We start from the raw sequence: 21,321 nt of genomic DNA, 5'->3' as shown, positions 1-21,321 counted from the left end.
CTAGTTCCGCAAGTGGATATATAAAATAATATTGCAGAAGAAGTTGCGTTGGGAGCCGGTGGGCGTCCGTCGCTCAATCGCTTAAGGCCTTAAATTTTGTCCACCTGCATGGTAAATGTATCGTTTATTTGAATCGCTTTTCAAATTTAACGGCCACAGCGTAGCAATTATCGAAATGCTGAACGGCGCCTAGTGTTGCGAAATTCCCTCAGTCGGCACATGTCAAATCCAGCGTCCCCGCGTCATCGTTTTTGTTAGATTTTTGTTCGTAGAAATTGCCAATAGTGCAAATTTCAATTGCTTGTGTTAAATAATCCGCCGCAGCACAATGGATGAGAATACAGAGAACACAGAGGGAGTGCGAGGTAAGTGGTAACATGCGGTACAACCCAAAATTCTGATTTCTAATCAGATAGCCGGAGGAAATGCCGATACCGTTTGATATAGTTCAAAGCAACGGGACCGGGACCAGCAGGCCTCAACAACAAGAGTCGCCATTTTCGTGGCACAGAATTGCAGGCCCACATGCACATGTGTCGCAACTGCAGCAGAAAACTAAACACGTTCCTTGTCAGATTGTCACACTTATAATACCTTTAAATCCCATTCTCTCTAGTTACCCGTGCACGCACACGCCGCCTGTCTGTTCTGGACACCGACAGCCGCCCCGGAACACCGCTGCTGGACACGGCATCCGATCGTGGTAAGTGCGAGATTTATGGACATTTGCTTTAGTTTAGACATCCTCGTGTTCTCGAACTTTCCAGGCACGGCCTCCCCTCGACCCACACGCCGAACACGCTTGAACTCAGCCACAGAATTGCTGCGTACTCCAACCCGAACCACGCGCGCATCGGTGGTACGCGGTGAAACACCGGAGCCGACCACTCCTGCATCGGTCAAACGCTCAGCGCGCACACCAGCTAAGTCGACCAGAGGTGTGCGCCAGCAGCAACAGCAGCCACTTAAAGAAGAGACAGTGGAGGAGCTCGAGCCCGATAATAATGACAAACTACGATCAAACCACTCCAGCCCCGCGACGGCGCAGGGCTCGCCAACAGACGAGAGACGCGTCACACGTTCGATGTCGCAGACCCCTCCAGCTGCCTATCGTTCAGCCAATAACACGCCAGTGCCAGTGTGGGAACAGCAACTGCAACCTGATGCCGCCAGCCTTTCCGTCGAAGAACAGACGGCCAACAAAAATAAACAATTGAGCTCCAGCCGATCGAAGCTGGCAGTTAGGGTCGAGAATCTTTCGGTGATAGATAAGGATATATCAGTGATGGCGGAAACTCTCCAGAAATCGCTAGAATCAGTGGCTGCAGAAAGACCTTCGATGGAGGTGGCGGTGAAGCAGGAAACTAACAGCAGCTCTCCGCACAAAATGGAAGCACAGGTTGAGTCACTTGCTGTGGAAATGTCCAAAGCAGAAGACAAGCAAATGGCAGAGAAAAACGAAGCACAGGTTGAGTCACTTGCTGTGGAAATGTCCAATGCAGAAGACAAGCAAATGGCAGAGAAAATGGAAGCGGAGGCTAAGACTAAAACTCCAACTAAGAGTCCCGAGCGACGTGAAACAATCGATTTATTGGAGAAAGTGGACAAAGATATAGACGTAATCAAAATTCCAGCTGACCTGCTCGAGAGTGGAGATGGAGATCAAGAAAAAGAGACAGAGGCTGAGGATGATGTCGAGCAGAAAAACATCAAGAATGCGGCATCCAAATCAATTACTGAGGACGAAGTTTTTGAATCTCCAGCCTCTCCAGATCCAGAACCACAACCATTAAGTATCAGCACTTCAGCCCTCAAGCAGTTGGCCATGGAAGATGAGCAGCGAGAGGAAGTGCAGTCGCCCGATTTGGAGACAATGGAAAAGAACAACAATTTGGACTTCAAGGATATGGCCATGGAAGTGGATGAAGATCCTGAAATTCCATTTAAAGACACAGAGCCAATCGATTTGCCAAATAAATCTTTAGGCTCCGCCTCAGCTGTGATTAGTGATGAGGACCAAGATGAGGGCCAAGAGGAGAAGCTACTGGAAAGCCGCCATCCAAGCACCGGAATGAAGGTCATTGACAACGTTCGGCTGTCAGATCTGACGCCTGGCATCAAGGCGCGGCTGGTGACGACGGCCAGCGTAGATTCCAAAAAGTCGGTGTGCTTCGAAAACGGAGCGGAGGCCGCGGAAGACGATAAGGTTAAGTTCCCCAAGACTCCGTCACGTTGCAAGAATCCATCGGCCTTCTCGTTGGAGAAATCGCTAATGTTGGCCAAGGCGGGTACTCAGCCTATGAAGCCAATGACAGACACCCTTCTGATGGCAGCAGATACTTCTCTGAAGGAGCACACTCCTCTGAAGGCTGATACTCCTCTGAAGTCAGATACTCCTCTGAAGGCGGAAACTCCTCTGAAGGCGGCCTCTTTAAAAGCACGCAACAGTTCCACACCCATAACGAAGGACGATCGAGAGGCATCCATTACCATGTTGAAGCCGGCTCCGGCTCGAATTGATTGCCTTAAGTCATGGGACCAGGTGGAGGCCGAACGCAGAGAGGAAGAATTAAAGGCAGAGGCCAAGGCCAAGCCAGAACCCAAGCCCCAGCCCGCCAAGAATGTTTCCGGCGTACTGCGTCTGAACAGCGACGATGAGGATGAGGTTGATGATGAGTATAAATTCTTGTCCGAATTTGTTGACAACGAAGTGGAGGTTGCGCCTGATGATTACAACTCGGGTGACTCCATGGAGAGCTCGGAGCGACGTGAGATCGCGGACAATGAGATTATCGAAGAAGGCGAATCCGTGGGCAGCCAAGACACCGATGTGTCCTTCGAGGATGAGTCCATTGGCAATGATTCCTTTATTGTGTCGGATACATCTGACGTTGTAGAGCTTCGTTACTCCTCCAATGAGCTCGAGGATGGAGAGGATGATGAGTACCGCGAGGAGATTTCGCCCAGGGGCAAGAAACCTCGTTCCCGCATCATAATTATGGACTCCACCGATGAGGATGAGCAACAAAAACACGAGACAGAAAAGGAGAAGACGGAGAAGCAGGAGCCCAAGGAAGCGGAAGAGAAGCTGCGGGAGACGCCAAAGAATCGAAGCGACTGCTCTTCCAATGCCAGCAAACTGAGCGAAGCTGCCCAGATCCTAATTGGCAGCCAGGAGCATTACTCCACCTCTGAAACGGAGCTCGAGAACTCGCGCAAGCTCTTCCTTAACGAGATCAACAAGTCGGAGTGCTTCAACAAGACCGCTCCACGCCTGGACATGACTGCCATGGAAGTGAACTCCACAGACGATGAGCAATCGGGCAACGAGGAGGATCCGAAAGCAGTCACAGGCAACAAGAGCGTCTATGAAGTACTAGACTCCGACGAGGACGATGGGGAAGACGCTGATGAAGAGGAAAACGAGACAGTCTCGTCTTCACACAACAAATCCTCATCCTTTGTGCGCCAAAATAAGCAAAAGGCCAACGATGAAGAGGCCCTCTTGGCCGAACTGGCCTCCGGCGATCTGACACATCTGAAAACCATGTTCAATCCGCTCCAGAAGTCGCGTCGCCAATCGCTGTACATGCCCAGCCCGGAGATGGCCGCCAAGGAACCCAAGCTACAGCGTCGCAGTGAACGGGGCACGGTCAACGACTTCTGCCCCTCTCAGTCCTTTGTCGAAATGGTGGCCGAGCGCAAGAGTCATCAGGGAAAGCGCAAGCGCTTGTCCAAGAGTTTTTCAGGCGCGGCCGAGGAATTCGAGTCCATGGAAGTTCGTCAAGAGAACAAACGTCGCAAAAACACGCATAATGAGTCATCGGAATCAATGGAGGAGGAGAACTTGCAAGCCACAGACCCGGCCAATGTGCCTGACATAACCCAAGACGAATCCCAATCCCCCAAGAACCAGAAAGAACAGTCGGAGGGGCAACAGCAACAGCCCAAAAATCCAGAGAAGGATGAGAAACTCTCTGCTGGCAATATGCCTGCCACTGCCACCGAGGACTCACCAAAAGAGGAGCCAGAACCGGCCATGACAGCGGAGCAATCGAAGAAGGAAGCAGAGAAGGCTCAGCCCATGGGAAAATGGTCGAAGAATGCTGAACACTACATGGAGTTCTGCGACTCAATCCTACAGAAAGCCAACGAGGCCAAGCTGGAGCAAAAGAAACAGGTAAGGGCAGTAGGGTTTCCCTTTCATTTCCACTTACCGATTCTCTTCCACACTCTGAGCAGCTAATTGCATCGGGCAAGAAGCATAAACCGAAACGAGCTGTTTCGGAGGCTGTTCTCAAATCGGTTGACAACCAGACAACCGTTGCCACAGCCTGCTCCAGCGCCGCCCCCAAACCAATGCCACCCAAGAAGGATGTGAAGCGTCTGCAGGCAGCCCGCCACGCAGTCAGTCACGCCGTGAACTTGTTGGCCCCGAAGCTAGCGGCCAGCAAAGAGGTGAGAATCAAGTCACCTCCTGGCCTCCAGATATTCATTCAGCATCTAACATTTCCTCCACAGCCGCGCTCGTTGGTCCGCAAACTGTCACCGCAGCCACCGATGGAAGCTAAAAAAAAGGCAAAGTCGATAAAAAAGCAGAAGAAGACGACGGCCCTGCCGAAGCCGCTGCTGGTGTCGCCAGTTAAAAGCTCCGATGAGGAGAACCACCACAAGTCTGCTGACGTGAATCGCATCAAAACCACCGCTGGCTACGTGACCGTTACCATGGATGATGCTCCAGAGCCGCGCATCGAGCTGGTTAAGACACGCTCGGGCATTATGCGCGTGGAGCCCGCAACTCCTAAGCAGAAGTATTTCCGCGAGGAACCGGACTCGCCGCCGCACCCCAAATTCCGCGTGCAGCGCGTCCCAGCCGGCTCTCACAAGAAGTCCAAGCACCAGCAGCACCAGCAGCACCAGCAGCAGCTGAAAGAAGGCGGAAAGGTGGCCACCACGCAGAATCCTGCCATGTTGTCGGCGCTGCGCTTTAAGGAACAGGTTTTCGCTCGCAAATAGGTGGCTCAAATTGGATCGGATCCTCGTGCATCATTCACATTAGATATAAACACTAGACATTAGTAGTATTAGTGGGAAGGCGGCAGGGCGTGAAGGAAAATGCAAATTCTGCAGGGTACATTTTTTTTTTCTTTAAAAAAAATTTTTTTGTTCTATTTTGGAATTTATTTTTTTTCTGATTTGAAGTTCTAATGCAATTGGATTGGATGTTATCTTTGCTTCGTTTTTGCATCTTTTTTGCGGAAGTACCTCTGCCCCCTTGCACCCTGCCATTCAACAAAATACCTCTGTATTAATTTCCATCTGCCACAAATACATAATTATACGCCTGTTAAACATTACAGTTTGGTTTTGTTTTGATCACAAAGGACTTCTTTCAAAACAAAAATCTTGAAATTCGAAATGATGGCTTTATTTTAAATATAATATGTTGCCGCCAAATTCGTTGCGCATATCGCACAAAAGTATCGATATTTTGTTGCATTGTGCTCTTTCCCGTCGATAGCTCATATTTTAAATGAAAAAATGTTTTTTCTTAGGGCTGCCAGATCGGTTCAAAGCGAATCGGTAATGAAACGGGTCACAAAATATTATTATTATTGAGATATTGTTTGTTATTTAGGGCTCTAATTAATGCAAAAACTACGCAGCCTCTGTTTTAAAGATATTAACGAGATTTTGCAGCTCACGGGTTCCAATAATAGGTATCAGAACCGGGATAAATGTATTTATAAAAGACAAAACATATGCATTAATGGGTAAAAAACATCTCAATCTAAGAAAACTGCATTATTAATGTTTCTGTGGAGCTTGGAACAACAAATTTTACATAAATTAAAGGAAATAAGGTATACAAAAGTCCATACGCATGGATGAATTTTGGTTGACCAGCAACACTGAAGAAACATTTAGTCAACATTTACGTTTTATGCTTTGGCCGCTTTTGTTTGAACCTTGTTATGTAAACAATCCAATGAAAAATAGTCCTGAAAATTAGCCAATCCTAAACAAAATTCATTGAGGAATTGGATAAAATTATTTGTTTAGGGCTGAGAGTCCCAGCTAGCTAGTAATATTAAACGGAATATCAAAATTGACGAATTTCATATCACAAAATATCACGGTATGGCACGAGTCTGGCAACGCCACAAAACGACGACAAATTCGTTTTATGCTGTTTTTGTTTGAACCTTAAGGATAACCAATAAAAGGACTCGCTTGCCAACTCTTAAATTTTATGTATCTATCGGATAAAATTATTTGTTTCGGCTGAGAGGGCCAACTATCTAGTAATAGTAAACTGAATATTAGGAATATCAACGCATCTTTTCGTGTCCTTCAGAATACTTACGGTATATTATTTAATCAAGTTCCAATTTATTTGTTTATATATTAAGATACGCTTCAAAATGACCGCCAGACTCCACTTATCGCATAAAAATATCGATATTATTCACTCTCAATTCGTGGAGGTTTTCAAAATTTGCTCTCATTCGTGGAGAGTTTGCAAATTTACCCGCCCTCACGTGGAGAATAGAGTGTTTTTGTGGAGACTTTCCCCTCATTTTCGTGGTGTGGCAGCATGTTGCTGAATTTTTCCATACAAAATCAAATGTATCTTACGGGAACGCGTATGGAATAAAGATTCATTGTTGCGTCATTCCATACGCGTTCCCGTATGATACATTTGATTTGTATGGGAAAAAATTCAGCAACATGTGGAAATGGATTAGCAGCATTGTTCTGCAACTTTGGCACGGGGTGAGCAACAATCTGCATACCTTGGGAAAATGGACATTATGGACTTGAGGTATTGTTTGTAATTTCAGGCTCCAATTAATGCAGAAACTACTCAGTCTCTTATTTAAAGATATTAACGAAATTTTGTAGCTCATGGGTACCAATAATAGGTATCAGAACCGGGATAAATGTATATATAAAACACAAAACATATGCATAGATAGGTAAAAAATAACTCAATCTTACGAAAATGCAATATTAATGTTTCAAAGCAGCCTGAAACAACAAATTTTACATAAATTAAAGGAAATAAGGTATACCAAAGTCCATACGCATGGAAGAAACTTGGTTGACCAGCAACACGTGACGTCACATTTAGTCAACATTTACGTTTTATGCTTTGGCCGCTTTTGTTTGAACCTTGTTATGTAAACAATCCAATGAAAAAAAGTTCTGAAAACTAGCCGATCCTGAACAAAATTTATGTTTCTATCGGATAAAATTATTTGATCAGGGCTGAGAGGGCCAATTAGCTAGTTATATTAAACTGAATATCAAAATTGACGAATTTCATATCACAAAATATCATGGTATGGCAGCCCGCAGCTACTACGAATTGCACGAGTCTGGCAGCGCCACAAAAACGACGTCACATTCGTTTTATGTTGTTTTTGTTTGAACCTTAATATGTAAATAATCCAATAAAAGGGACTTCTGAAAACTTGCCAATCTTGCAGGAAATTTATATATCTATCGGATAAAATTATTTGTTTAGGGCTGAGAGGGCAAACTAGCTGGTAATATTAAACGGAATATCAAAATCGAGGAATATCAACTTTGAATGTTTTGGAGAAAACAATCGATACTATCGTAATAGTATCGAGCTTAAATAATTATTAAAAAACCATTGAAACCTCTTAGGAACTTGTTCATTGTAAAAGTTAGATGCCACCTGTCGATTTTTTTACAAATGTGTCTTCGTATTTTATAGCAGCCAATCCAAACATATCAAAAGCACAACGACTGTAGCTCGATACTATCATGATAGTCGCAAAACCGTCGATAGTAGAGGCTAGCAGTAAAATATCGATACTATCGATAGTGCCATCGATGGCTTGACACCTCTAGCTTCCATCAAATCGAAATTTCGCCGCGGACCCGTAAACAACGCACCGGACGTATGTCCAATTTTTTTGTGAATTCAGAAATTTCCGTTGGTACAATACAAACTTCAATAGTATTGCCGAGATAAATATCCGTATTTGATATTTTCGACAAGAGCCCCAACATCAACATTCTTCGCGGTTCGTCGGTTGGTTGCTTTTCGCTGCTGTCGCCTGTTGGTTATTTTCGAAGGTGTTTTCTATTGAAATTGTGCGCGAATGATAATGAGTCAAAATGATAATAAATAAAAGTCAAGCAGAATTGTAGAGGAATTGCAATATTGGCTTATATTAAGAGTCAGTGGAGAGCGATCCAACGGTTAATATTGCCCCTTCCAACTTTGATCGCTGCAACGGTTAATCGCTCGACGAAAGAAGAGTGAAACGACGGGGAACGTGAAGAGGAGGAATTGATCAAAACAAAGCGTATGCGGCAGTAATTCGGCAATTGGCAGATTCTCCCACACCCCACACACTACACAACAAAGCGCAAAATGTTCGAGCTAGAGGACTATTCGAGCGGCATACACGAGGGTTTCTTCAACAAATATGCGGTAAGTGTCGAGGGGGGTGGGTGGCGGCAACAGCTTAATAACGTTTTTGCACATTTGCCGGCCGGTTGCTCGCTCTCAGCGCACCGCAAACACACCAACACACGCGCACGAGCTCTCACACACTCGCATGGGGGGGGCGCACACCGACTCGGAACTTTATCGCTTATTTTCAAATTTAACGTTCGTTTCGTCGTCGAGTCGACAAAGCAGCTCCGCTCCCAGCGGCGGCGGGTTCTGTGCAGTTTTTTTTTCCTAGTATTTCCGCACTTGACACTTCCCTCTCTCTCTCTCTTAATATGTTCCACACATCTCACTCACTCTCACTCTCTTGTGTGCCTCTTTCGCCGCGCTCTCATCTACTCGCTCACGACAAAGTTTTGTTGTCGACTTTACATTCGCCTTCGCCGCTTTTAACGTATAATTTTGAATTTGAATTCGCTTGCAGTAGTTGCTGTGTGTGAGTGCGTGTGTGTGTTGACTTTTGATCGTTAAGCTTTCAAATTGCCGCAGAAGGCGCTCATTGAACTGATGATTAATGATCGAGGGGATGGCGAGCGGGTGGGGGCCTACACCGGAACAGCAAAGCAAAACGATGGAATTCTATCGGGTGTGTACTTTTACTTCCTCTTCTGGATTACGATTGCTGAGTGGAGTGGGGTGGGGTTTCATGTGGTTTTGTGTTGGCTCTTATTTTTACAGCTGGGTGTTGGTGATGGACTTGGCTAGGTGGAGACTCTTTAACAGTGGTAGCTCTGTTAGCTTCGCCACTGCTAGCCCCACTGCTGCTGCTGCTGTTGTTGCTTCTCCGACTGTTGTTTGTACTAAAATAAAACGACATCGCACAACAAAAGGGGGAATCGGTTGGAGGGGGTGGGGTGTCTGCCGGTGTCCCCTCAACTGTTGCCAGTATTCCCAGCCTAATTCCGGTGTCTCTGCGGATCCCAGCAGCAGCAGCAGACCAAGTCTTCCATTTGTTATACATAAGTCATACGCAATTATTTAAGTTTATTTATTTATTGCCACAGACACACACACACACATACATACGCAGACATGTGTTTATAAGAGTGTATTTGTTGAGCTGCTGGTTCGTTGGGTTTCTTCTGTGCTTCTGGCTTTTGGGGTCTCTTCTGCTTTTGCGTTTTCAACTTTTGAAGGCCAAGCATTCAGCCTCGAACCGAGTTTTGTTTTAGCCAAGCGACAGCGAGTTCGGTAATAAGAGACAGAGATGGAGCTTCAGATGGGGATTCGGACTGGTCTGCCCAGCCAGCCCAGCCCTGACCTCCTGCAAAGCTGGGCCCTGTTAAAAGTGCAGGAGCGGCGCCTGGTTCCCCGAGCATGGGCGCCTGTTCAATGCAGCATGCAAAACTCCACACATGCAAAGGGATACACAAACACACACACACACGCACACACCCTTGGGGGGGCGATACAGCCACAAGTGTGTGCGAATATCTCCGTCTTTGTTTCCGTAGGGGAACAAAGAAAAGCAAACGAAATGAAACCCAACGAACGTTTTTATCTGATATTCGAGTATGCATGTGTGTGTGTGTGTGTGTGTGGGAACGGGAACAAAAGCAACAGTCAACATTCGCACAAAAAAAGCTCACTCGCTCTCCCCATCTCTCCTTCTCACTCTGGCTCCCAGCGAATTAGCATGTTTCCGCAACCTTTGTTGCCGCAACACGGCGCAAAGCAAGAAAGAAAGAAAACATCACATCAAAGCGCTGACAAACTTCAAAGTTCAACGTGCTTTCATGTGCGCCGACTTCATCGAGACATGGTGGGGTGGGGTGGGGGGCTGCGACACGCCCCCAAAAACACCTACCCCCAAAATGCAGAGCAGAGCTGGGCTGAGCAGCCTATATGCAGGCCGGTCGTTGTGCTGCCGAATATGACCGCCCAGCTGTATGCCGCATAGATTTTCTCACGGCCCCACACACACAGGCACACATACTCACATAGATACAGATGGGGAAAACTGCAAGTTTTGGTTGAGAAATTCCACAAAGAATAAATGAAATTACTATGTATTTCGGATGGCAGACTTGCCAAGAAAAACGATTCCTAAAGTTCGAAATTAAGGGAAAAATCTAGACCGACTGTCTTTAAAATTAAAAGATGGAAGCCCAACAAACTAAAATTATCTTGAAAAATATTTATCTACATATTTTAAAAAATGGCAAAAATGTAGAAACATTAAACAAATTTAAATCATTCCGTTCCATTCATAAACCCGATCTATCTATTTTCCCAAAGTCATCTTTCCACAAAAACATCTACATACGTACGTACATATGTATGTTTTGTATTTAAAACTTCCCAAAAATAAATTTAAAACTTTTTCGGCGAATGTTAATTGCTTGAACCAGATGAGCGATACAAGATTTCTCCCGTTGGACTTAATGAATGAAAATAACCCAAGGAAGCTGCAAAATTTCGCACTAAAGGACAGATTTAAAGACGATTTGCGACATGTGATGTTTGCCTAAAGATATATTTGGGATTGGGATTGGGATTGTTACAGGCTACAGGGGACAGCAGGCCCTGGATTGTGGAGAGCGACTTTTATTGCACCATAAAGTAATTTACAAACGGGCGCTCATAAGCCCAAGGAAGATGTCTGCTGCCTACCTGGATCTTCTGTTCTCTGTCTTTCTTTGGTTTCCTTCTTGTTTTCCTCCTTTGTGTGTCATTCCCGTCATTACGGGAGATTTTAAGGTGAAAGCGGGGAAAGAAATGCCAAACGGAGCAACAATAAAGGATGATGGGCAGATGGAACTGCAACCAGAGGCGACTGACTGGCAGGGGAAAGAAAGCAATGGAAAATATTGGAAAATATTTCGTATACAAAATTTCACAAGGGGAAAATGTCGACATGTTGCGACATGTCCGAAATTGCCTCTTGCTGCCGCTCCTTGCCACTGCTGCTGCCTTGCTTCGTTGCACAGCATAAAAAGGTCAATGGGCGGGCAGCTGCTTCCAACCAACAAGAAAAAAAGGGAGCAATAACTGCAGCAGGAGGCCAACAAAAGGAGCAGTAGGAGTAGGGGTAGGGGTAGTAGGAGTAGGCCAATCAACAGGCCGTCTCGTTGCTCCAAGGAGTTGCCGCCCCTCCTCGAATGTCCATGCCCATATCGTTTTTCCTTATACTTTCTGTGCACTTTTGGACGCCTGTTCGATGCATTTTTATTTCGGAATATTTTTTCAATTTTTTCCCAAAAAAAAGGAAGATATACCAAAAAAAAATGAGAGTAGAAGGAGGAGGAGGAGCAGGAGTAGGAAGTGGAACAGTTCGTTCTTTTGGTTATTGGCTTTTGATATATTGTATAGTCTGCCACTGCTGAGCGCCTCATCTGTTGACTGGTGATTTATTGGACTCTGAAGCTGTTAAAAATTGTAAAACATCCTAACACCCCCCCGCATTTTCTCCCTCCTCGTTTTGCCAACGTGCAGCAGTACTCGCAACTTGCAACGGCAACAGAAAACAAAGAGGGGAAGGGCAAGGAAGGGGGAACGATGGTAAAAAGAGTAAAAGCAACAGAGAGAGCAACCCCTGAGCTGAGAGCTGAGTTGTTGCAGCTGCCTGCCACTGCCACTGCCACTCGCCACTCGAACACACAGCAGAGGGCACACCAAAAGGTTATCACACACAGATACAAGCAGCGCACAAACACATAGAAACATACTAGGCGGATGGGAAGAGAAGGGAAGGAAGGGTAGAGAAGCAGAGAGTACAGCAGTACAAGGGGGGAAAACTGACGGAAAGAGAGCGAAAGGGTCTGCCTCAATCGAAACCCTTAATCATTTCATCATTGGGGTCCTGGCCCAGACCTACACATCCGTATACTGATCATCTGTCCGTCCTATCTGTGGGATGTAATGCTCAATTAATGGTGGACGAGGGTGGCGAAGGCCAAAGGGTTAAGGAGATATTGCCAAATATATATCAATATTGGAGGATTTAGCCATGAAATGTGAATTCGATTCGATTCGATATTTGATGAGTCGTGGTGGCATCCAAATTGTTTATAAAAAGTATGAAATTTGTACTGAAACTAGGAATTGGGGGAAGGATTAATATTATACAATATAAGCAAATAAGGTAACAGGGTAGATACACGTGCATGTAAATCCTTAGATGTAGCAGAGTACAACGTGAATTCTGAATAATTTATTAGGGTAGAGAAAAATATATGCAATTGGGGGAATCCTTTCATTGTTGGGGGAAATAGACAAAATGTTTATGTTTATGCATATAATACATGATATCTGGTTATCCTTTGAGGAATATCTCAACAACAAATTATAATTCATGCATATTCCGATTGAAAATGGATATGGGGGGGCATCCTTTATAAGATAGCGAGCGAATCTCTGAAAGGAAATCGTGAACCATCAATGAAAGATTTTGACAATTCCCCCTGTCATGCAGATAAGTATGGGAAATGGCTATAGAAAAGGATATTTACTACTTTAAGTATACCTTAAGGGTGAAATATATATTTCTATTACATTCATAGATCGATCTGCCGCTTGCAGCCCATGTTCGCTTTGTTTCCCTTTTCCCTTTCAGTTGTGCACAACATCCCCAAGAAAATCAATTAAGCCAAATCGAAAATCTCTATTGTCTTCTCCTATTAACTTGGCCGAGAGAGTCCATAATCAATTGTTGAATGAAGAAATGGCTCAAACAGAGATGTGGCAGCTGGCCGGGCTGGCTGCTGTTGCCTCCTGCCTCTGCTTCTGTTGCAGTTCACTTCTGTTCGCCTGACTCTGGAAGATTACCAGCTGTCTTCTCTCTTTCGGGGTCTCTGGTGGCGTCTTTTGCGGGTTGCCTGGTTTCCTTGCTGCATTCGTAACGCAACAATATTACACAAAAGCCTTGCTTTTCTGACGCTGGTCCTGTCGCATTGTCGCTTATCAGGAGGCAGTCGGCACCTGCTGCCAGCAGGATGCGCTGCGTCATCCGGTTGGAGGGAGTGCGTCATATGCAATTGCGTAAACTGAATGAAAATGGATGAAAAATAAAAGCGGAAAAGCTGAAAATGTGAAATGAAAGAGGAAGCACTCGAACGGCACTTAAATTTCCATGCCTGCCCCCCCTTTGCTGCCGCCCATTTGTTCTGCATTTAAAAGGCCATCCAAACAGACAACTGCCATCAGCAGGGGGTAAGGGTAAGGGGTATGCCAGGAGGGGGGGCTAGTGCAGGCCAGACAGTGGGTGGTGTGGGGGCGGAACGGAGTAGGTGGATAAAGGTGCGCACCCCTTCCCCATTTTATTCGGTGGAAATATCCCACTCTAATGATAAATGCTGCCGAAACGCGGCCTCCACCAATTTATGATATCCTGTTGAATTATGCAACTTATCACTCTCGTCGCATGGCGGGGCTCTCCAGAGAGAGAGATGGAGACAGAGACAGAGACTGGATGTGTCTCACCCGAAATATGCTGTGTGCTGTGTATGCTCTTTCTCTATCGATTTTTCGGAGTCGCCGCATAATAAACATACAGGAGGAGTTTCCCCCTGGGTGGCGAAATGGCGAATGGGAGGCTGATGGGGGACAAGGTTCAGGGGTCAGTTCTGCTGCTGCTCAAGGACACCTTGACATTGGTACAACACACTGCCTCCTCCTCCTCCTCCTCCTCCCCCAAAAGGCGCGCGCGCGCCTTTTTTAACAGTTTGCCTAAAAACCGGTAACTGTTAAAAGTTTGCTGCTGACTGTTAGGCGCCTACTACTAATCTTTCCGCTGCCTACTACGCTTTTCCCACCAACAGCAGCGCCGAATAAAGTCCACAAAAACCAGCAACAGCAGCGGCAGCAACAGAAAAAGTAAAACGCAAAAAGTACTCGATTTCTGTCTGTGCCTTTGCTGCCTCTGCTGCTGTCTCTGTTTTCATTTTTCTGTTCTCAGACTCTTCGCCGCATGGCCGTGTTTTGTCGCCTACTGTACACGCTCTTTGGCCCAACTTCGCCTCTGTTATGTGCGGCGTTCTATGTTTCTGTATAACTCTGCTCTGCTCTCTCACTCGCGCTCTCGGCAACTTCGCTCTGGCTTCTCTTTTTCGCCGCAGCCGCAGAACAACAGAGAAGTTTCCCCTTTTTTTTTCGCCCTCTCTCTCTCTCGTACACTGTTGTTGTTTTTGTACGGCTTTAGTTTCCATTTTTGTTGTACACTTTTTGCCTGCTGTGTTGCATACATACAAATATGCATGGGAACAGGGTCTTTTTTCAGTGGCTGCAACATGCTGCCGGCAACATGTTCTGCCCTGAAAGTAAATCTAATTCTGAGTCACTGCGGAGCGCCACCTCCAGCTCCACATCAAGCTCCAACTCCTTCTCCAGCCCCAATTTATAATGCTGGTCAGACATTGCATAAAACTTTCAATTTTGTCTGATATCCGGTTTGGCGCTGACTGGAATGGCCTTCTGGATCGCCTCCTTCTTGTGTGTATGTACGTGTAGATGTGCATGTAATGTCTGTTTATGTGTGCGCACATACAGTGGAGACTCCAGGCAATGGATGAAACTTAAAGTTAGAACCCAAAAAGTATCAAGGATCCTCCTACAGATCATTATATTTTTGTTGTGTGGTATCCAAATATAGAGCTCTGCTTTATTTTGATATGTACATATATCCATTATCCATATCCATTAAAAGTCGTCCATTAAATCGGATAATTATGAATGATAATTATAAAGTGCGGTACATATGGCACCTCTCTTATGGGTACTTTTGGACCCATTTTATGCAACGTTGCAGCCTGTTGAAATTGTTTACATTTTGCCGCCTCCCCTCCGTTGATGCTGTTGTTGTTTTGTCTGGTTCTGGTGTTGCAACATGAGTTATTTTTGTTGGTGGTCTGCGTTCCTGTCCCTCGCTGTTGCACATCCATCGCACACATCTCTCATCAGCTCTTGTTTATGTTGTTTGTGCTGTATGGCCTTCTTCTCCTCATTTCCCCCTTCCCCCCCCCGTCCATCCCGCTGCCGTTTGCTCCGTTGCCTTTTTTCTTGTTGTGTTGTCGGCCTTGCGCCTGCCGCTTGGCGCGCAAAACCGGTTTTGCATACACACAAACATATACATATGTATATGTACATGTACATGATTACATACATACATATATACACAGGCATATCAGATTTAGGCACAGATTCAGATTTAGATTCATGCGACTTATGTTACATTTATTTATTAAAATGTGTACATACATACATACATACACATATGGAATATGTGTGTGTGTGTGTGTCCTGTGTGTGATGGAATGTTGGAGAGATAAGCGTTACTATTTTGTATTTTCCCGGGAGGGGAAAGAAAGCGCGATGGCAAGGAAACCTCAGCGCGGGAAAATAAGAATTCCTTGTAAATGTTGTTGCTGTGTACACGTTACTCACGTTCACATATGGCGTTAATGAAGCCAAAGTTGAATTCGAGAATTTGTTTATTTATGTAGTTAATTTCCTTAACATTACTTCTGTTTGATATACCTTGTCTGGGCCAATCAGCTGTTGCAAGTGCAATGGCAATCGTTGCACAACATTGGTCCCGAGTCGGAATCGGGACAAAATTACCGCGCAACATTTAGCTGAAAGCTGAAAGTTTTTTCTATTTTGTCGGGTTGATTCACTAAATATTCGTGATTTGATTGATTCGCGACTAAAATGTACATCACTTTTGCCTTGCAGGATGCGGCCGGCCCTTCGCTGGACTTTTACGTGTCCGACTCAATGCAGGACATGCTGGACGTGGACATACGGGCGGAGATAGCCAGCACATTGGCCACCTCTAGCGACCTGACCCCGCTGGACCATGCTCTGGAGACCATTTCGGCCATCAACAACAACACGAGCAGCGGCAGCAATCTGTCAGTGGCCTACAACGCCAACGCCAACTTCCTGGCCAGCAGCACGCTGCACGCCTCGCCCACGGCCAAGTGGATGGGCTCCTCGGCCAACTTCTGGTCGAACACCGACTACTACGCTGATCTGGGGGCCTGCGTGAATCCCATTTCGGTGATGCCGCTAATCAACTCTGCCTCGTGCTCAGCCTCCTCCATGTTGGGGTCGCCGCGCAGGGGCAAGGCTGCCACGGCCACACAGTCGCGGGCCGTGCCGGCATCGCCATGCGGGGACCGGGACCAGCACAAGTCACACCTGACCTTCTCGCCGGCCCAGATGAAGGTCAGCGCTGGATCGCTGCGGCGGGAGCAGGTGATGGCGCACATACCCAAACAGATATCGGTGGTAACTGGCACCGGAAGCACGGCACCGGCCACCATGGCCACCAATTCGGTGCTGCAGCGACGCAACTCCTCAGCGGTCGATGCGGTGCGCAAGGATCTGGGCACGGAACTGCGCAAGGCCCAGTCCAGCCTGTCCGATGAGGGCGGCAACAAGTCGAAGACCTCCTCCAACAACCTGCTCACCAACGGAGGCATCACCACCAACACGATCAAGCTGGCGCCCGGCATCGGGGGCCTGACCTTCGCCAACAGCGCCGCCTACCAGAAGCTGAAGCACCAGTCGTCGGTCAAGGGCCCGAGCACAGGCAACGGCAACGGCATGGTCCTGAAGCGGGAGGAGGCCTCGAAGCGCGGCCTGCTGCAGCAGGGAAGCACCACACCAAAGAGCATCGCCTCGGCGGCACACTCGCCGCACCATCAGATGCAGAGCCTTGGCTCGCCATCGTCCGTCTCGTCGATGGCCTCCTCGCCGCTCAGCAATGGCAGCAACCTGGTCAACATCGCCAACAACAGCAGCGGCAGCGCTGGTCTCGTCAAGCCGCTGCAGCAGAAGGTCAAGCTGCCGGTCGTGGGCAGCGCCTTCCCCAAGCCGGCCTACTCCTACTCCTGCCTCATTGCGCTGGCCCTGAAGAACTCGAGGGCCGGCTCGCTGCCCGTCTCGGAGATCTATAGCTTCCTGTGCCAGCACTTTCCGTACTTCGAGAACGCGCCCAGTGGCTGGAAGAACAGCGTGCGGCACAATCTGTCGCTGAACAAGTGCTTCGAGAAGATCGAGCGCCCGGCCACGAACGGCAATCAGCGCAAGGGCTGCCGCTGGGCCATGAACCCGGAGCGCATCACCAAGATGGACGAGGAGGTGCAGAAGTGGTCGCGAAAGGACCCAGCTGCCATACGCGGGGCCATGATCTATCCGGAGCACCTGGAGTCGCTGGAGCGCGGCGAGATGAAGCACGGATCGGCCGATTCCGATGTGGAGCTCGATTCAACGTCGGAGATCGAGGAATCATCCGATCTCGAGGAGCATGACTTCGATGACACCCTTGTGGATGCGATGCTCGTTGAGGAGGACGAAGATGTCGTGGATGACGATGAGGACGACGAGATGCTGAGTGAGTTCGAGGCCGAGGATGAGCCGCTCGCCAGCCACCCCTCTGCCAGCCAGTCGAACCACCACCACCTGCCCCTTGACCACGCCCTGCTCGCCCAGAAGAGCAGCGACTTTGACATTGAGGTGAGTTTGGAGAGGCACCTGGTTGAGAAGTCGTCGTTGCTATACGAGAAGGTATCTCATCTATTGTTTTCCCCATTCTGAACCGCACTTTGCTAACGCTCTGTTTCCCCCTCTTGCAGGTCGATGAACTGTACGATGCCATCGACATCGAGGACGATAAGGAGGCGGTGCGCCGCGCCATCGCCAGCAGCCAGGGCTCGCACATCATCGAACTGAATCCGGCCGATCTGAATGCCAACCACAATGGCTACCAGCACCAACAGCAGCAGCAGCAGCAACAGCAGGCGAAGCGCGCTCGTCTGGATATCAATTATGCTATCGGTCCCGCCGGCGAGCTGGAGCAGCAGTATGGCCAGAAGGTGAAGGTGCAGCAGTTGATGCAGTCCCAGCCACAGCCACAGCCCACATATAATCGACGCAAAATGCCGCTGGTCAATCGCATCATATAAAGGGGCAAAGACCAAGCCCTCTGTAATCTCTTGATTTGCACACCCCACATACCATGCAGCATAGTGGTGGCATGGATATGTTGCACACACACACACACACACATACATAAATTATACAGCATACACTTAGTGCTAGGTCCACGCTACATAGTATAGGAACCCCCATGCTACGCTTAAACGTATCCCTAAGAACATTTTCGATAATCAGTTGTCAGTACTCCATATACACCCCCCACCCCCATCTCAACTGATTGAAAATCAGAATTTATACATTTTATTACTTTGGAGAAGATCTCTCCACTTAAGCTTACTTTGAATCTATTTGTAGTCCTGTTTGGTCGATTTTCGAATAAATCTATGCCAATAATTGTAAAAGATTTCTCGAAAGTTTTGCCCCAAATCCAACACTTGACGACGCCATGGCCTTGGTCCATGTCCCCCGCCCTGACGCTTGAGCAGAAGAAATAAACTCTCAAACAAGTGAATGTCCCAGTAGTTAGTTCTGACGATGCAGAAAGCTATCTATCTGTAATGCTAATTATTTTCCAATCTTGAACTGCAATTTCTAATTTGATCTCCACCCTCTCCCCTGACCACAAAACACCTTCAAGAGATTTTATCCTCCATAAAACTTAACGAAACGAAACTTCTTGACGCAGTTATTATATATAGAGTATAGAAATATTGACATTGTGCAACACAACAACAGCCACAACAACGATTTTTGGACAACGAATTGCGAACACTATGTTCACTTTTCCACCTTTTGTTAAACCTTTTATATCCGAAATGTGACAATTTGCAGCATTTGCAAGCATTTTCAGCGCATCTGAATGCCGCCGATTCCGAATCCGAATTCCAACTTAAAGTTAGGTAATGTTGTATAAAAAAGAAAACACACCACAAAAAATAAAACAAACACATATAAACAACTTGCCGGTCCAGTATTCGCATGCGGATTTTTTATATAACTTTTGTATGTATTTTGTACCATATAAAAGGAGAATAGAATCTACAATTATTGCTGGAAGGAACAGTCAATTATTTTTACGAATATACATAGTAGGATTGTAGTGGAGTGTAAATAGTTTTCACACAATTAAAGAATAAGCATAAGAATGAAACGACGTTTGTATACTATATATGTAGAGTATATAATATATGTTAGCTATAGCGCCTAGCCCGTAAGTGAAAATTTGTATGTAAGCCAAACACACAACCAACCCGTATTCCAAATGAAACGACAGGATCCGCAAACCAATAAGACTTGAAGCGAATAATGATCAAGCCTCAGATTTAAAATAGTACAAAGAGCCGAGTAGTGTGTACGGACAGGGCGGGGCAGTTAAAACAGGGCCAAAACCATTTACAAGGCCAAGTTGCTCATGACTGCGCATTTTTGCTCACTTGAATATAAACCATTTTTGTTTTTTGTTTGTTTTCCTAACTGTAACTTTTGCATTCAACTATTCCACGAACGAAATCAACACGACAACATTCAAGCACTTTTTTTCGTTGTAATACTAGAACTTAAGTAGCATTTAACGAATTAGCTAAGAGTCAACAATTTTTGTATAGAGTTGTTAGAAAATCAATTGATATTGAAAGATTGAAACCAAAAAAACAATTCAATAAAAATAAAAAAAAAAATTATTAAAAAATTATTAAAAATTCAAAAGAAACGTTTTTATCCATGTGTATGATTCAGTGGATTATTATTTTGGCTTTAAAGTACCTACAGTGTGTACACTGTTTATTTTACATACTTATGATGCACATTCTTTACCCTTCCATGCAGGAAACTTACTTTTAATGAAAACTGACATATTGCCACCAAGGTTACTTGGACGGTGTTCCAAAAAGCAAACGTTTTCAATTTTTATTCCCGAAATTCATCTACGAGGTTCTTGTCAAATTGTCAGCTTAGGCGAAAAAGATTTTCAGTTTGAAGCTGCTCGTTCCAAACGTAAACGTGTTCCGTTTTTGTTCGCAAAAAAAGTTTACAAAAAGCTATTTAAAAGATTTTCAGTCATGTCCGACAACTTAAAGAAATTCGGCGACATGAAGGACGTGCCGGAGTCCGCAAAGCGGGCCACTGCTTCGCCACCGGTTCCCAAGTTGAAGAATTCGCAGGAGGATGACGACCCTAAGTGCAAGGTGTGCAAGGAGTCGCTCAAAGAGAGTGCTAAAGTTATGAAGACACTGCCTGGCATGTGGGGCAACAAGGTAAATGTGTAAATTCCCATCCCATTTATTACAGCACTAATTCGAGCCACCTGCAGGTCAGCGGCGCTTGTGCCTTCTGCCTGTTCGGTCTGAAATCTTAATAATTCCAGAACAGCTCCACGCAGCCCATTTCTGGTCAGATGTCAGATGGAGTTGTGGTGCTGCATTTACACATACAAGAAAATTACAGAAGAAATGAGAAACTCTGGGCTTGAGTAAAAACAACAAACAAACAGAATAACAGAAATAAACAAATAACAGATAAACAGTACGCGTAATTCTCATTTCCAATGGGTGGGATAGTTCGAGGGAAATATTCTTGAGCATATTTTAAAAGCTGCATTAAAGTAGGCCCCCAATGCAGAGCTGTTCATATTATTAGTGAATTTCGAATTAATTTTCTGATCCATGTGACCCCGCTATCAACATTCCGAAAATTATTCAAATTAAAGTTTTTAATGTAGGACCCCTTTCCAGAATCCAAAGCGTTTGTGGTTCAATAAGATACGAAACTATTGAAACTGCTTTAAGCTATTAAAGCTGGGTGCTATGAAACTATTGAACTGCATGCTTTAAACTGTTTTCAATTAAATCTGTGGTCCATGAATAAAACTAGTTATACTCGATGGAAAGTTCCCAATCTTGGGCCAGGGTTGACACTTTCTGATCTGTGTCCATTTCACCGAGATATAA

At 45.9% G+C, this 21,321-nt stretch overlaps 2 protein-coding genes across 3 annotated transcripts; both read left to right on the top strand.

Moving 5' to 3' along the window:
• The first annotated feature begins 129 nt into the window (after window positions 1-129).
• Window positions 130-5,355, top strand: LOC111066434 (protein slender lobes). Its single transcript, XM_022355046.2, has 5 exons — window positions 130-365; window positions 617-703; window positions 768-4,180; window positions 4,243-4,458; window positions 4,522-5,355. The coding sequence occupies exons 1-5, from the start codon at window positions 329-331 to the stop codon at window positions 5,014-5,016; spliced, it is 4,248 nt and encodes a 1,415-aa protein (XP_022210738.2). The 5' UTR covers window positions 130-328; the 3' UTR covers window positions 5,017-5,355.
• A 2,553-nt stretch (window positions 5,356-7,908) lies between these two features.
• Window positions 7,909-20,894, top strand: LOC111066455. Of its 2 annotated transcripts, none has more exons than XM_022355094.2 (4): window positions 7,909-8,473; window positions 16,166-17,953; window positions 18,073-20,628; window positions 20,685-20,894. In XM_022355094.2, the coding sequence occupies exons 1-3, from the start codon at window positions 8,414-8,416 to the stop codon at window positions 18,400-18,402; spliced, it is 2,178 nt and encodes a 725-aa protein (XP_022210786.2). In that variant the 5' UTR covers window positions 7,909-8,413; the 3' UTR covers window positions 18,403-20,628; window positions 20,685-20,894. The 2 variants fall into 2 exon arrangements, with proteins under 2 accessions (XP_022210786.2, XP_022210785.2); XM_022355093.2 differs by having other exon boundaries at window positions 16,166-18,004.
• The last annotated feature ends 427 nt before the right edge of the window (window positions 20,895-21,321 follow it).

Source organism: Drosophila obscura, unplaced genomic scaffold, assembly GCF_018151105.1.
Source record: "Drosophila obscura isolate BZ-5 IFL unplaced genomic scaffold, ASM1815110v1 contig_150, whole genome shotgun sequence".
Taxonomy (NCBI): domain Eukaryota; kingdom Metazoa; phylum Arthropoda; class Insecta; order Diptera; family Drosophilidae; genus Drosophila; species Drosophila obscura.
The sequence above is the reverse complement of the archived record's forward strand: the minus strand, read 5'-3'. Positions and strand labels throughout refer to the sequence as shown.

Bases quoted from the DNA above. Each gene is read 5' to 3' on its own strand.
- LOC111066434 (XM_022355046.2), top strand. From the start codon at position 329: ATGGATGAGAATACAGAGAACACAGAGGGAGTGCGAG. The intron at 366-616 runs GTAAGTGGTAAC...CATTCTCTCTAG, and splicing joins GAACACAGAGGGAGTGCGAG to TTACCCGTGCACGCACACGC. The intron at 4,181-4,242 runs GTAAGGGCAGTA...CACTCTGAGCAG, and splicing joins AGCTGGAGCAAAAGAAACAG to CTAATTGCATCGGGCAAGAA.
- LOC111066455 (XM_022355093.2), top strand. From the start codon at position 8,414: ATGTTCGAGCTAGAGGACTATTCGAGCGGCATACACGAGGGTTTCTTC. The intron at 8,474-16,165 runs GTAAGTGTCGAG...TTTGCCTTGCAG, and splicing joins GTTTCTTCAACAAATATGCG to GATGCGGCCGGCCCTTCGCT. The intron at 18,005-18,072 runs GTATCTCATCTA...CCCCTCTTGCAG, and splicing joins CGTCGTTGCTATACGAGAAG to GTCGATGAACTGTACGATGC.